This window comes from Hyperolius riggenbachi, chromosome 3 (genome assembly GCF_040937935.1).
Source record: "Hyperolius riggenbachi isolate aHypRig1 chromosome 3, aHypRig1.pri, whole genome shotgun sequence".
NCBI classification, from domain to species: domain Eukaryota; kingdom Metazoa; phylum Chordata; class Amphibia; order Anura; family Hyperoliidae; genus Hyperolius; species Hyperolius riggenbachi.
Genome location: NC_090648.1, coordinates 491,835,689 through 491,852,203, shown reverse-complemented (window position 1 = coordinate 491,852,203; position 16,515 = coordinate 491,835,689). Strand labels below are relative to the sequence as shown.

At 43.8% G+C, this 16,515-nt stretch overlaps 1 protein-coding gene across 2 annotated transcripts in view; it reads right to left on the bottom strand.

Annotated features, from left to right (window-relative positions):
• Window positions 1-1,413: 1,413 nt before the first annotated feature.
• UPK3A (uroplakin 3A) overlaps window positions 1,414-16,515 on the bottom strand; it is a 35,709-nt gene continuing 20,607 nt past the window's right edge. For both annotated transcript variants that reach the window (XM_068273077.1, XM_068273078.1), the window contains exons 5-6: window positions 6,209-6,341; window positions 1,414-2,880 (exon numbers count right to left, since the gene is read on the bottom strand). In XM_068273077.1, the coding sequence (XP_068129178.1) occupies window positions 2,748-2,880; window positions 6,209-6,341 (266 nt within the window). In that variant the 3' untranslated portion in view covers window positions 1,414-2,747. The remainder of the gene's footprint in view (window positions 2,881-6,208; window positions 6,342-16,515) is intronic.

The window sequence follows — 16,515 nt, the reverse complement described above, 5'->3', positions numbered from 1 at the left end:
GTGTTTGTATGCATTGCGTTCCGATCGCACGGCCATATGTGTTTGATAATGTGAACAAGGCCTCACTAACATTCTTGGTCCCAAAGAGGTTAAACATTTTACTCTTCTACAAAATGTAAAGCATATCAGGGGCAAACGCAGGATTTTTATGTCCTCGAGTGCTTCCGAATACAGGTGGCTCCATACTGCCCATGCACAAAAGTGCGCTGGCGTATTACGGAGCTGCCTATCTTTGGAAGTACTCAAGGTCACGAGTGTTTCTGAGGGATTCTGGTAGCAGCAAATTTGAATGGGGTGCAGCGCTGGAACAACTCCCCGAGAGGAACGGGAGATTTAGTTTGGACAATTCAGTGGAATATGCTACATAGTTTCACATAGCGCAAGCGATACCCATATGATGCAGGGATATATGCATCTGCGGAAGATGGCGGCGCTATATAAATACTAAATAATAATATTTTGCCTCACCAGAATTGCACTTTTATTTAGCTTTCCTGTATGACAAGAAGACACAGCCAGCTCTAGGGGAAGAGGGAAACAAAAGGTGAATGAAGGAGGCTGGTGCACACCAAGAGTGCTTCTGAGCGTTTTTCAAATCAACAGTGATTTGAAAAGCGCTTGGCTAATGTTACCCTATGAGGGTGTTCCCACAGCAGCGTTGTGACTTTTTCAAAATCGCAGGTATACTGCATGTAGCACGTTTGAGCGATTCATTCAAAAATCGCTCTGAAAATCGCTTCACAAAATCACACTCACAAATTGCTAGCGATTGCTATTGTCATTCTGGCGTTGCACTAGCCCAGAGAGAGGAGTGGAGAAATTGAGAATAGCCTGAGATGGAGCAGAGAACTTATCTGTATTGCAGTCCCACATCAGACAGGCTACTTGCCTGTAATAGGATTCCTGTCCCTGTCAGTCTCTCACACAAGTCAGAAAGAAGCCCTCCTGGAGTCTAGGGACTGTCAAAAACTTTTCAACTTGTTTAACACCTTATCCACACATGCAGTCATTATAACAATAGGGAGAGACCAGACAGATGTTTGCCCACAGACCTTGAGTCCAGGCAAGCTCTGCAGCATGCTGTGCATATTTACCAGCTTGCCTTCCCTCTAAATGCATCATGTCTGACTCTTCTGTGCTGTGGGGAGTTGGGGACTCAGGAATCAACATTCTCTCACTGCAGGCTGCATCTTCTTGTAGGGGAAGCTCGTCTGCCTCTCTCATTCTATTAGCTGGAGGGAGGCACCAGAAGTAAGAAGGGAGGGAGAAGGAGGCAGTTTATATTATGCAGGCTTCCCTGGCTGAATACACAGCTCAGTGATGGGGGGGGGGGGGGGGGGGGTTCCAGACACCCAGAATAGCCCCCTCCGTTCGCCAGTGCATATTACACGGAGAAAACCCAGAAGACAGCTCTCAGATGTACGGTACTTTATTTAGAAAAATCACAGCATAAGAAAATTCAACCATTTCTTAAAATCAGTGCAGAAAGGCGATCTTCCCAATATCACCAAGTCGGCGAGTTTCCCTCAAACAGCTGGAAAACAAAGCCAGCGGAACTCCTTGTAACTTCAATGGGAATCACACTTCCTCTCCGAAACCCGAAAGAAAATTGGGGGTCAGCGGCTTACACTAACGGTACAAAAATTTTCCTCAGATGCAACAATTCTATCAGATTTTTATGATCAAATTGAACAGAAAACACTGAAGGTGGAGAAAAATAGACATGAAACGATTCTACGTTGGATAGGATTGCAATACATAGTCGATCAGATACGATTGTAAAATCCAACATTCTGAAGTGAAAACGTTCCCTAAATTGACCTGGATATGGGAACAACTGCTTATTAACTTCCGCTTACTATCCCGCAAATCTGAGGAAAAATGTTGCACCTTAACAGAAATAGAATCTACAACATCTATTTAAGCTGCATTACCTATAGAAAATGGTGTCATTTTTAAGCAGTGAAAAAAATAAAAAATAAAAAAATTTAAAAAAAAAATGTACAAAAACACAATATTAAAGAAGATAAATGGCCATCAAAAATCGAGGGACCAAGTCTTTCACAATTTCTACAAACAATTTGGCGATATAAGTAATGGAAGTAGGGATGATCAATGAGATGTAAATTCTTCCAAAATTATACAAATGTATGCAGCTTGGAAAAGGACCAACCAGTTTAAACGTGTTTAAATTGATTGGTCCACTTTAAACGGCCTATATTTGCATCAACGCAGAAGAATTTGCCCATCTTTGATCATCCCTAAATGGAAGATGTGAGTGCACATTGGATTTAGTCTGGGTAGAACTCAGAACATTCACAGCTTACAGGACTATATATATAATAATAATATGCGTGGAACGCAGTCAGGAGGTGAAGATCAATCACAATAAACAAACAATGCAAAATGTCATCAGTCTACCCGGCAGAGGAGACTTCAGCTTGCATGACAGCAACAAACCCTCAAGAATTGTCCATGAAATCCTATTTACAGGAAATCTCGATAGAGTAAAGAGAGACATTTTTAGATCTTACACCTCTACAATTTTATTTTTTTCCCCCCAAGTAAAGAGCACCTTTTCTTGAGCACACTGTGACATCACAGAGGCACGAGCACTACTTGCAATGCCTCAGTTAGGTCATGGTTTGCTTGCAGCCTTGGATGTCGTCTCATCACAAGATCGTGATCTCCACGCATAATCGTGCCGCTTGGAGCCAACAAGACATTTGATTGGTGCAGGTGAATTCTTAGACTTGTGGATTGACGGCGTAGCGCTCTGCAGTCCCCGAGGCCACCTCCTCGATGCCCTGCGCTTTCTGAGGGACCGTGTGACTCGACCGAACTTCGTGGTGAGTAGTCTGTATGTGGCCTGAAGGACTCCTGCGCAAGTAGAAATAGATAAAGCAATTTTAGTGCAACTTAAAGAGGAACTGTAGTGAAAATAATGAGTTAGAGATATATGGTTACTGTATTGTACTGGCCCAAGCCCTATTAATCCCTGTCATGTATGGAAGTGACCAACAGTCCAACACAGGCTGTCTGCATGTGGGGTTGATGTGGCTCTGTAAAATTTAAAGGTATAGGCTTGCTAGACACCAGCGGTTCAGGATGCAAGCCTGGCTTCTGGGGCATAAAGGAGGTAATTTGCATATTTAGTAGCAGTGCATTGTGGGTAACCACAGATGTTCAATTTAAGCTGAATTATCGCAAAGTCCTTCCTTTGTTTTAAGAAGGCAAACCACACTGAGGCCTCTTGCACACTACAGGCAATCTGATTCCGAATTTAAAAAAAATAATAAAAAAATAAATAAAAAAAATAAATAAAGTATTGCTACGTTTTTTTGATCAGAATCAAAAATCAGATGTATAAAAAAATGAATAAATATCAGAATCGCATGTAGGGCTTGATTCACTAAAGCGTGATAATATCACGGACATTTTCGCACAAAAATCGCGTTTGCACGAAAATGCGCGTGAAAACAGCCGTGATATGAGATCACAGTTTAGTGAATCCAGCCCGCAAGAGGCCTTAGATAGGTAGATAAATAGATACCATAATATGTATGTCTGTTTACCAAGAAAAATTATAAAATTTGGCATCCTGAATAATTTACTACATTCTACTTTGTCACTTACAGGGCCTCTAACTAAAAATGAAAAATTTTACATAATCTGTACCAGTTCACTCAGAATACAGGGTTATGAGAAACCGCCAACAAAATCAGTTGTGTATTAACTTCTGCAATCCTATTAAGTGTTTGTTACATTTATAGAGCCGTCTCTTGTAAACACTTGAAATTGGGCCAATCAAAACTTCGAAACCAAACCAATCATGAATAAAATAATTGAAAACCCAGGAAAAAAATAAATAAATTTGGAACTGTACATCAAATAATTGAAAACACATACACACACACACGTCTGAAATGTCCAACATGTTCAATCTCCATAAATAGGGAAATTCGATCGGATTTATCGATCCAATTTTTTGCCAATTCGATAATTTTGAGCTTTTAAAGTGAACCTCCAGACTAAAGCAACTCAATAGCACTGAAAAGGCCTGCCGTTTCTTTAACAGTTTCACAGCATCAGAACTTTGTTTCTCTTATACAAGCCTCATTTTTAGCTGCACAGAAGAAAACTGCCCGGGCATTTTTCCCCTGATGCTGTGCAAAGCATGATGGGATTTCTGAGGCTCTCGTTTTGGTGCAATTTTTTTTTTGGGGGGGGGGGGGGGGGGGGGGAATTTTGAATTTGACATTTGAAGCCTAGCATGTGCAGCTTGGAGGGGTGATCAGGACACCGGACAGTTGGAACTGTGTCTCCTGCTCCTTGTCACCTCCTTTCAACCAAAAAGATGGCTGCCCCCATGACAAAGATGGCTGCCCCCATGAATCACAAACATTTGCCTGTTCTTTTAAAACAGGGTGGGTAAGATTAGATTACCTATCTATTCTAATTAACATAACTAATGTAACTTAATGACAGTATGTTTGTTTAAGCTGAAGTTCCCTTTTAATTATATGGTGTTTGGCCACCTTATGTGAGAGCAGGGAGCTGGGGAGAGCCCTCATTATAGGGCCAGCTGAGCTGACGGAGTTAGGGGTTCATGTGTGTAAGGGGGGGGGTGGGGAAGGAAAGAAGACTAGGTGAGCGGATAAGTGAGGAGGAGGAGTAGGCTGTGGTGTGGTCACCAGAAGGGGAGAAGTCTGCGGCTGTAGGAGACACGTGGTCCTTCATTGACTCATTGCAGCAGGCGCGATTAAGGGCTTGGTCGAAAAACCTTGGTGGTAGAGTGAGAATTTGCCCTGGTATGTCTAGTGAAGGGTCTCTTCAAAGAGCTATAGTGGTAAACAATGGCATGCAGCTGTCCGAGTCGGCGGCTGCGACTGGGGGCCGGTTCCAGGGCTGCATGCCTGCTATGGTTCTTTACACTCCAGGTCCCTTGCCCTGGTTAATGTGGACGTTGGTTTTTCATACATCATTGTTTTATTGATAAAGAAGGACTGTCTTGTCCTTTGAAAATATCACAAGGATTACTTGTATAAGTTGGAATTTTTAGAGGCATAGCTATGGGTGGGAAAAGGGGGGGGGGGGGGGGGACATGACCCCGGGCGCAAAAAACGTCTTTGTCCCTGGGCGTTGAAAAGCTTAGCTATGCCTCCAGTTATTTTATAGTATATTTAATCTACCTGCCAGTATTAAACTATGCCCATATCATGCATTTGGCTGGTCCAATGCCATGCTGCATACAGTTTGCATGAAATTTGCCGATAAATGTTCATTTACTGCAAGCAAGCACATATTCCCGGCTTTAGGCAATCCGCTGAAGATCCAGATTTGACGCCACTGAGCTGTTACCAGGGCTGATCGCGGCTGAACGGCAGACCGCGGGAGGACGGCGAGTTACTCAGATGAGCTTATGGGGCTGGAGGAAGCCCTGGGTAAGTATCAAATTTTTACTACTTCTGATCTCTGGTCCACTCTACAGGGATCTGTCCTACTGTCAGGGCTGGATTTACCATACGGCACAGCAGGCACGCGCCTACAGGCGCCTGATGGAGGGGCGGCTCACCCCACTCCCCTAGCGCCTCCCTCCTTCCCTATGCTGAGTCCTGAGCAGAAAGTAAATGAGAGTTTAGTCACCTGGCTCTCGACGTTTCACTAACAAGATCTCCCTTCAGTTGGTGCACCACTAGCTGGCTACCTAATGCTAAGGGACACCTGTAGCTACCTATGACGTGAAGGAGAAGTGACAGTTGGTTCAGCCAGCACACTTGCAGTTCAGCGGGGGGTTCTGGTGGGCGGAGTTCAGGGTACCAGGACATCTGTGCCTATAGGCTCCTGTGATGTAAATACGGGCCTGCCTACTGTTAAAAACGAACCCATGTGTTTCATATCTGTTTGAACAGGTTTTTTTTCCCACCAAAATAACATAGACGTCTGTCTTGTGAATAAATTACTACCAAGCTTCAGTGCAGTGTGGTTTTGTATCTCCCGGCTGGAGAGAGAGAATATTCACTACAAAAGGGAGTTGAATCCAATGGGTTGCAGGTCTGGGATCTGAGTGCCGAATCATCATGCAGCTACCTCTGATGAGGAGGAGACTGAGCTATCAAACACCACGGAAGATGACAGTATATAAATAAGAATAGTACTTGTGGCTCTACTGCAATCACTAGACTGTACAACAGGAAGTAAGACTTACATAAGGCTTGTGATGATGGCCGCCACAAGACCCGCCAAGACAAAGAACGTCAAGACGCTGAGGATGGAGGTAATGACGATCATACCACCGCTCCTCCTGCCGGGCCACAGGTCAATGTTGTCATAAGGGGTAGCTGGAAATAAAGAAAAAAAGTGCATAAAACTGGTACCGATAAATACAACGGTTCAGGGACACAAAAAAAAAAAAAATTCTCTGTAAGGCTAGTTTCGGCGTTTTACAGCTAAGACCATAGTTTGAGTTTTCCGAGGTAAAAAAAAAATATGTCCATAGATTTTCAATTTACCTTTCACACCTAAAGCAGCTTTTTTGGGCGTTGCTACCTGGAGCTTTTTCAAAGCCGTTTACAGCCGGAGTCGGCTTTTCACGATTCAATGATAGTCAGTGGAAAAGGCCTACTACATTTTTTTTTTTTTTTTTTTTTTTTTTTTTTTTTTTTTTTTACAGCTTTTTCAAAGAGTTTTACAGCTGACTTGTTGAAGAAGAAAAACGGCACACAGTAACGCTATTTATCAATAGTGCCGTTCATATGCCAAACAGCAGACGTTATTGCGCACAGTAACGTTATTTATCAATAGCGCCCTACATAAGCCAAACTGCAGATGTTATTTAAGTGCAAAACTGTGAATGGATTTAATGTAGCTTTCAAAAATTCTAAAGATGTTGCAGATCGAGGATTTAAAAAATATTAAACGTTAATGTTAACTTTTTTCAAGTAATGTGCAGTACTGTAAACGTAAACTAACGTTATCAACTTTGTGCGAGTAATGTTCACTAATATTAATACACTAACTGTGCAGAATTGGAGTTTAAAGGTAGAAATTGGCTAACAACTTAACATTATTATGATTTTTTTTTTTTTTTTAAAGTACAGTACTCATAACGTTAACTAACTATAATACACTTTGTGCAGGATCGGACTGCGCACTGCATTACAATTTTAAATATAACTAAAATGTATTATACTGCAATGTGTTTATATGTAGATAAGGATTTGAAAATAAAAAAATTGCAATTAATCCAGTTAAAAATAGTAAATTTAAATGAAGACAACTATCATTAACGTTCGAGTTATTCATACAAATCCTTAAAACACATTAACTTTTTTTTAAGGAGACAATTTAACGATTAACTTAACATTACATAACAAGCGGAAGACGGATTAGCGGCATCACTGTGCGCCATTATTCGCAGGCGCCATTTTTCATATGGATCCTATGGAAAGGCTACAAAAACGCTGACAGCAAAAGGCAGCCTTTTAGCCTTTTCTACCACAGCCTCTAGTGTGAAAGAGCCCTAAGCCAGAGACATCACATGTAGCATTTCAGTTAACCCATAGTAAGTATCTTCTGAACAGCACACCTCACTTGCTACTGCTACAGATCCTCCCTGCGCGGTCCAGTCTGTATGGCTATCAGACTAGAATTCCAATGAACAAGTCGACCAGCAGTGAAGATTTTGAATTTGCAGTTTTATTCACAGAGATGGTGAATACATAGCCGTCACCCCAGTGTTGGAATCAGGGGTAAGTATAGCTCTCAGATGTATAAAGCTCTCAGATGCTCACAGTGCCGTTTAACGGTCTCGAAAGTGCACTGCACTTGACAAAGAGCGAGAGACCTCTCGAAACGGCAACTGTCCGTTGTGCTACTTTGCCCAGCTGCAGTGTAGATACACTCGCTTCCAAGGGGACCCTACAGCGCTGTGAGCATCTTAGAGCTGTATACATCGGAGAGCTATACTTACACCTGATTCCAACATTGGGTGACGGCTATGTATTCACCATCTCTGAATAAAACTGCAAATTCAAAATCTTCACTGCTGGTCGACTTGCTTCATTGCCTTTCAGTTTACCACAACTATTAAAGGTGGACCTGAACTCTTGCACAGGACAAAAAAGGACCACCTAGAGAAATGCGCCCTGTATGTATTTAGAGTTTAGCCTGTCTAATTCCCCCTCATCTGTGACCAATTACAAGTAGTAATTTGATCTTGCAGAACAGCAATTGGTAAACACAGGATGTTACAAATACGGCTGCTTCCATGAAAGCAGGAAGTAGACACTGCAGATTTATTGCAGGATTTGTATCAAAAAAAAAAAAAAAAAAAAAAAAGAAAAGGGGGGGGGGGGGGAGCAGGGGCGTTTCTAGCCTTTTTGCCACTTCAGGCAAGCGGTCCCGTGTCACCCACCATGTGCCGTATAGGGAGGATGCATAATACAGGGAGTCCCGGAGATACAAACTGATTCTGTTGCATTTTGTTGCAACCCCGTCCTGCACTACCCCAGCTAAGGCCCCATTCACACTTGCAAAACGCTAGTGCCTTTGTTGGCGATTTGCTCTGGCAATATTTGGCGATTAACGCGAGAAAAAAAAAAAAAAAACACCATTCACACTTGGCTTCTAGAAGCAGTAAAGTGTTGTACCGTGTTAGCCATCAGTAAAAGCAAGACGTTTTGAATCAGGATGATACCATTTATTGGCTAACTTAGAGATGGATAAACAGTGAGCTTTCGACTTATAAAAAGCCTTCGTCGGACTGGTTCCTGACCAAAACTGAGAAACACAGCTTCTATACACTGACATACAGAGGAGAAACATTCTTTAGCAAACAAATGTAATTAGATGCCTCAACTGTTACTGAGGAGGCTTTCCCAGGCATCCTATCTAAATTGATAAGATCAATAGAATCCTCAACATGACATAAAGCAGACTCTGGTGATGGGGAGACATCGTAAATTCCGAATTCAAATGGTAACTGGCCTGGTTACATGCACCATTAATTCTAAGCTTAAGAGAATTGTGGCATTTAAAGCCAGCACCTGAAAGCAAATAAAATGAATAGTGACAGTGAATTCCATCTTACACAGCATATGGCACAAAAATGAATGAAAAGATAGAAAAATTAAAAGAATTGTGGCATTTAAAACCCATCGTACCAGCACAAGAAGTTAGAGTCCTTGTTTAAACCATCTTCTACAGTTTTGAACCAATGTATAAACTTAGTTTCTTGTGTTAGTCTCATGTTTCCTGATTTGAAGCCACCCATTAATACAGTGACGCGAAAATCGCTTAAACTGTGTCCAGGTAAATAAAAGTGTGTTGGTATTGGGAGATCAGTATATTTTGTAATATCCTTTTTCCTGCTGTTAATAGTGGATCTGGATCTGTGGTGTGTCATGCGATCACGCAGTGGTTGGCTTGTTTCTCCCACATAAATTCCTTTGGGGCATTTTGCACACATGATCACGTATACCACATTAGATGAGTCGCAGGAAAAGGTGCCTTGTACTTTGTATTCCTGTTGTGTACCCGGTATTAGTATCCTGTCAGTGGAATGGATGTGTTCACAGGTCCCACACGTTTTCCCTCGGCAGGGGAATGTTCCATTCTGTTCTTGCCCATTTAAGGCACTCCTCACTATCATCTGCTTAAAGAGTAACTGTCAGGCTGCAGAAGCTAATTTAAACCTCTATTCTCCTGTGTTAAACAGTTTAGAAGGAAGCCCAAAAGCAATTAGTGAAGATAAAAATCTCAGTTACCTTTGATGTGTGCTTATCAGCAAGTCTGTTATTCTTAAGAAGACGCAAGCCGCATACCATACTGCAAAGCATTCTGGGGCTCTCCCCTCGGCTGCTAATGAGACGTTACAGCAGCTTGTAATCGCGTAGCACTGATAAATCTCGGGCAGAGTACACTGCAGGAGTCAGCTATTGTTCCTAGCCACATGGCTCATTAATATTCACTGCACACTGTGTTGTTCAAGTAGGAGCTTATCTGTGATCAGGAAGCAGGCAGGACATGACGACACATTTGACAGAAAAACATGGAGCCTGCCATGAGCTGTCAGGAGCATCTATCTCTGCATATACTATATACAAATTCTGTGAAATCCAAACGTGGACAGTGAAATGCATATGTAATGTAAGTACAGCCAATCTTTAGCTACTGATATATGTGTTTATTTTCTCTGAGACCTTATACCTAACAGCTCCTCTTTAAGATTGGGTGGCCGTTGGAACGCAAGGAGGGGAGGTTCAGGGAATATCTTTTTCAGTCTCTGATCCTTGTGTAGAACAGGATGAAGTTCTTTTGCAATCTTTCTTAAGATTTCCAGGCGTGGGTTGTAGGTTACTACCAGTGGGACACTGCTCTCTTCCTAGCTCTGCTTGTACTCCAGGAGCTGAGTCCTAGGGATGTTAGCTTTCTTGATTTGGGTATCAGCCATTAGAGGATTGTATCCCCGTTTTATGAAATTCTTCTTCAGGTAATCCAGGTGTTTGTCATCCTTGTCAGAACAGATCCGATTGCATCTTATTGCCTGGCTGTAAATTATGGAATTCTTTATATGTTTGGGGTGGAAACTGTCATACCTGATGTATGTGAGACGATCCGTCGGTTTGCGGTACATGGACGTTTGTAAGCTGTTCTCTCTGATGTATATGGTGGTGTCAAGAAAGTTAATCTCCTTGTGAGAGTAGCTCAATTTCAGTTTGATTGTGGGATGGAAGGCATTGAAGTTCCTGTGAAATTGGACAAGATCCTCCTCACTTGCAGACCAGATGATCAAGATGTCGTCGATAAAACAGAAGTAGGCCATATGACAAGTATTCCGGTATTCTTCTTCAATCTTTGCCATGAAGAGATTTGCGTACTGCGGTGCAAACCGGGAGCCCATTGCCACTCCCATTTGCTGTAAATAGAGGTCCTCCCCAAAACTGATCTCCCAATACCAACACACTTTTGTTTACCTGGACACAGTTTAAGCGATTTTCGCGTCACTGTATTAATGGGTGGCTTCAAATCGGGAAACATGAGACTAACACAAGAAACTAAGTTTATACATTGGTTCAAAACTGTAGAAGATGGTTTAAACAAGGACTAACTTCTTGTGCTGGTACGATGGGTTTTAAATGCCACAATTCTTTTAATTTTAATTTTTCTATCTTTTCATTCATTTTTGTGCCATATGCTGTGTAAGATGGAATTCACTGTCACTATTCATTTTATTTGCTTTCAGGTGCTGGCTTTAAATGCCACAATTCTCTTAAGCTTAGAATTAATGGTGCATGTAACCAGGCCAGTTACCATTTGAATTCGGAATTTACGATGTCTCTTCATCGCCAGAGTCTGCTTTATGTCATGTTGAGGATTCTATTGATCTTATCAATTTAGATAGGATGCCTGGGAAAGCCTCCTCAGTAACCGTTAAGGCATCTAATTACATTTATGTTTGCCAAGAATGTTTCTCCTCTGTATGTCAGTGTATATAAGCTGTGTTTTTCAGTTTTGGTCAGGAACCAGTCCGACGAAGGCTTTTTATAAGTCGAAAGCTCACTGTTTATCCATCTCTAAGTTAGCCAATAAATGGTATCATCCTGATTCAAAACTTCACACTTGGCTTCTATAGCACTAAACGCGATTGCCGAGAAATCGCCTGAAAATGGTGCAGGATACAAATTTGCGTATGGAGATTTGCGTTAAATCGCCGGCGATTAACGCAAATCGCCCAAGTGAGAACGGGCCCATAAGGTATTATGGCACTAGCGCTTTAAAAAGCACTAACGCTTGAGCATTTTGCCAAAACCGCCAGCAAAACGCTCAGACGTGAACGGGGCCTGTGTGTAAATGCAGAGTATAGCGCAGCAGAAGCTGTGCTCTCACCTCTCTGCTGGAGTCCAGTGCTGTGCTTCCCCCTGTCCACTCGCCCTAGTGCTCAGCATCTCCTACCGCATGTAGCACGATTACACACTACATGAGGAGAGTGAGGTGCCAGCACTCCCAGAGGGGAGGTGAGAGCACAGCTTCTACTGTGCGATACTCTGCATTCACACACTGCACAAGGGGAATGGGAACAGATAGTGGGCAGCAACGAGCTCCGGATGAAATCCGAATGGAGTTTCACTCGGATTTAATCCAGATAATTAGTGCACCTGATGTGGCTGGTGAGTGGGTGTTACCCAGAAGCCATCTTCTTTAATCCGTCCCACACAGCATTCTTGTGACTACCCCGCCTCCTTCCGGGTTGAAGGAGGACGCGTAGTAGTCACGTGACATGGCTTGGAATGCGGCATGGGACGGATTAAAGACGACAGCTTCTGGGTAAGGTTAACCCTCGCTCACCAGCCACATCGGGTGCAGTAATTATCTGGATTAAATCCAAATGAACACGCGTGCATGAAAAAAGGGCGCAGCTGGATAATGAAATCAGATAACGATAATCATTGTAAAACTTGGTTAACTATAAATAACGTTAAAACAGATGGGAAATAACGAAAAGATAACGTTAAAATATTTTTTCATAATTCAACAATACAGCTTAACCCAACCCTACTCACAGAGAACCCTCCCCTGGTGGTGCCTAACCCTAACCACTCCCCCGGTGGTCCCTAGCCACCCCCTCATGTTGCCTAAAACTAACCGCCACACGCGTGGTGCCTAACCCTAAACTCTCCCCCTGGTGGTGCCTAACCCTAACCACTCCCCCTGGTGGTGCCTAACCACTCCCTCTGCAGAAACACTTTCCACATAGAAACGATAATATCTTTGAGAATGTAAAATCTGTACATACAAACTAAATATGATAAAAACTATAACGTTGCAAGCTTCTAAAATTATAAGATACTTCAAAAACTTTAATATTCTAATGTTAAAGAGAATCTGTATTGTTAAAATCACACAAAAGTAAACATACCAGTGCGTTAGGGGACATCTATTGCCCTCTGTCACAATTTCGCCGCTCCTCGCCGCATTAAAAGTGGTTAAAAACAGTTTTAAAAAGTTTGTTTATAAACAAACAAAATGGCCACCAAAACAGGAAGTAGATTGATGTACAGTATGTCCACACATAGAAAATACATTCATACACAAGCAGGCTGTATACAGCCTTCCTTTTGAATCTCAAGAGATCATTTGTGTGTTTCTTCCCCCCTGCAGTTCTCATGCACTGAAGTTTCAGGCTGCTTGTTTCTTCCTGCAAACAGCTTTGCCCTTGTCTGTAATTCTTCAGTATGTGAAAGCCCAGCCAGCTCAGAAGATGATTTATCCAGCTTGTAAAAGATAAGAGAGAAGCTGCTCTAATCCTAAATAACACACAGGCAGTGTGCATACAGGGGCCTGGAAGGGGGAGTTCATAGCAGAACCACAACACTGAAGAACTTGGCAGCCTTCCAGACACAGGCTGACAAGTCTGACAAGAGAGAGATAAGTTGATTTATTACAGAGATGGTGATAGTAGAACGTGCTGCAGTAAGCCAGAACACATTAGAATAGCTTTTTGAACTTGTAGGATGATAAAAAACAGAATGCAATTTTTGTTACGGAGTCTCTTTAACCCCCTTGGCGGTATGAAAAATACCGCCAGGGGGAAGCGCAGCAGTTTTAAAAAATTTTTTTTTTTTTTTAATCATGTAGCGAGCTGAGGGCTCGCTACATGATAGCCGCTGCTCAGCGGCATCCCCCCGCCCGCTTCGATCGCCTTCGGCGATCACAGATCAGGAAATCCCGTTTAAAGAACGGGATTTCCTGGAGGGCTTCCCCCGTCGCCATGGCGACGGGGCGGGATGACGTCAGCGACGTCGGGACGTCATTGGGAGACCCGATCCACCCCTCGGCGCTGCCTGGCACTGATTGGCCAGGCAGCGCTCGGGGTCTGGGGGGGGCCGCGCGCCGCACCGGATAGCGGCGATCGGGCGCGCGGCGGCGATCGGGGTGCTGGCGCAGCTAGCAAAGTGCTAGCTGCGTCCAGCAAAAAAAAAAAAAAAATATGTAAATCGGCCCAGCAGGGCCTGAGCGGCACCCTCCGGTGGCTTACCCCGTGTCACACACGGGGTTACCGCCAAGGAGGTTAAACTATATTTATTGCACCCTTTTTTCAGCTTTTTTTGCCGTATTAACAATAATTGCATTAAAGTCTATAGCAGCGCCCTTTTCGTCCTGCGCCTTTTTTTTCCTGCTACTCTCATACGGATTTGATCCAGAGCTCCTCGCTTATAGTATGGAAAGGGAACAGAGGGCGGCACAGTGGGATGCACACAGAGCTGGATCATCCACAAGGCAACTTAAAGGAAACAGGCAATTAAAAAAAAAAAAAAAAAAAAAAAAAAAAACAGCTTTACTGGGGCTTTCTCCACGGCGTACTGCGCAGGTGCAGAACCACTGCGCCTGTACAGTACGCCGCGGACAATGTGGCCATGATTGACAGCGGTGCTTCACGCAGGCGCAATAAGGATGAGGTCGGCCTAGGGTCTGGAGCGAGTCTAGGGGCCCAATTTACGCTAACCTCCCACAAATCTTGCAAAAAAAAAAATGAATCTAGGTGACCATCAAGGGTAGGTTGCTTGCCTAGGGGAGGCACCCCTTCACCTTAATCCATCTCTGGATGCACAGGGGGGCAGAGATGGCACAAGGAGACAGAACGAGACACAAACATCCGTGGGAGGCGTAGTGTCACTTGGGAGGTGGGGCTTAGTTTGGGGGCATGGCGTCCCCCAGGACCAATGGCACTCCAGGCAGTGGCCTGGGATGCCCATGAACTAAAATTGCAACTGCAATACGGATTGCCTGGATGACCTGCTGATCCCGTGCCTCGAATACTTTTAGCCATAGACTAGGGTGACCAATTTTTTATTTTTGGAAATTAAAAATAAGGACGATCGGCACGGCCTCCAGACGAATTCAGACAAGCTTCTTGGTGGTTGGTTGATGAACATTATTATACTTCCAGGGGCAAACCCAGGATTTTCAAGGGGGGGGGGGGGGGGTTAATTCTTCAAATGTCTCCCTCAGCCACACACAATACAGTATAATAATATGGTAGGACATCATGCTGGGTACAAATAACGCAAATTCCCATCTGACCTGACCAACCAACAATGGGATTGATCAGGAGAAGTTTGAATACAGATAATAATGAGGACAGACAGAGTCTGTAATGAAGGGGAAAGTGAAGCATCCACACAGTAGGGGCACAGGGCTGTGCTCATACCTGACTGTTAAAGGGGAGCTGAAGTAAGAGGTATACAGAGGCTGCCATATTTATTTCCTTTTAATCAATACCAGTTGCCTGGCAGCCCTGCTGGTCTATTAATCTGCAGTAGTATCTGAACAACACCAGAAACAAGCATGCAGCTAGTCTTGTCAGATCTGACTTAAGATCTGACTAAAGTCTGAAACACCTGATCTGCTGCATGCTTGTTCAGGGGCTATGGCTAATAGTATTAGAGGCAGAGGATCAGCAGGGCTGCCAGGCAACTGGTATTGCTTAAAAGGAAATAAACATGGCAGCCTCCATATACCTCTCTCCAGTTCCCCTTTAAGTTCCACAGACCCAGAGCTGCTCCATCCTCTGTACACACACTGCTACTACATACAAAGTCAACTGTAGCCAGGTAAGAAAGGGGGGCGGTGCTGTGAGCTGCAGATATTCTGGTGTTTCAACTTGTCTGTCCCCAGACACTGCACCGGACTTGGTCTGAGGGGGGGGGGGGGGGGGGGGAGGAATTCAGGCCAGCTGTAATCCCCCCCCCCTACGTTTGCATAAGACTTCAGTCTGTGTTGCTCTCTGCTCTGATCCCTGGCCTGTCTGCACTGTCTGTGTCACAGATTGTGCAGCTCTGTTGGTACTGCGCATGCTCTTGCACAACATGCGTGCTACGTCATCCTCCACCGCAGCGCAGCAGCGTATAAATCTTACTGCTCCCACAGGCAACCCAGCGTGACTAATACACTAATACTCCACCCCTCGCCGCCGCCCCTCTACTCCACAATTTGCTCATTACACCGGACATTTTCCTGAATTTCTAAAACCCGCCAGGACGCCCCGGACAGGACATGTCCGGGCAAAAGAGGACGCTTGGTCACCCTACCATAGACCCTGAACAAGCATGCATATCAGGGGCTATGACTGAAGTGTGACTGGGTTAGCTGCATGCTTGTGTGACATCACCCTCCAATTCCTGTTCCCTTTGCCATTACCATTCAGCCTCAGATCATGTGGCCATTCTGAAGGCATTCAGCACTGCAGGCAAGGTAACCTTTTGGATTGGTTGGCGAGTCCACACACAATACAATTTAAATTGTATGTACAATCAAAACAATCCACCATGTCAGCTGCCACCAGGTCGCATCAGCGTGCGAATATGCAAGTGTAACTCTAGGTAGTCCTATAGGGAAACCAGTTATTTCAACAACCTTTCTCGAGATAGAAAGATATAAACGATATCAAAAAGCTGGAGCAATTTACACCCTCGTCCCGGCCCTGTGTGCAATTTAGCCTAGAAACTACCCTAG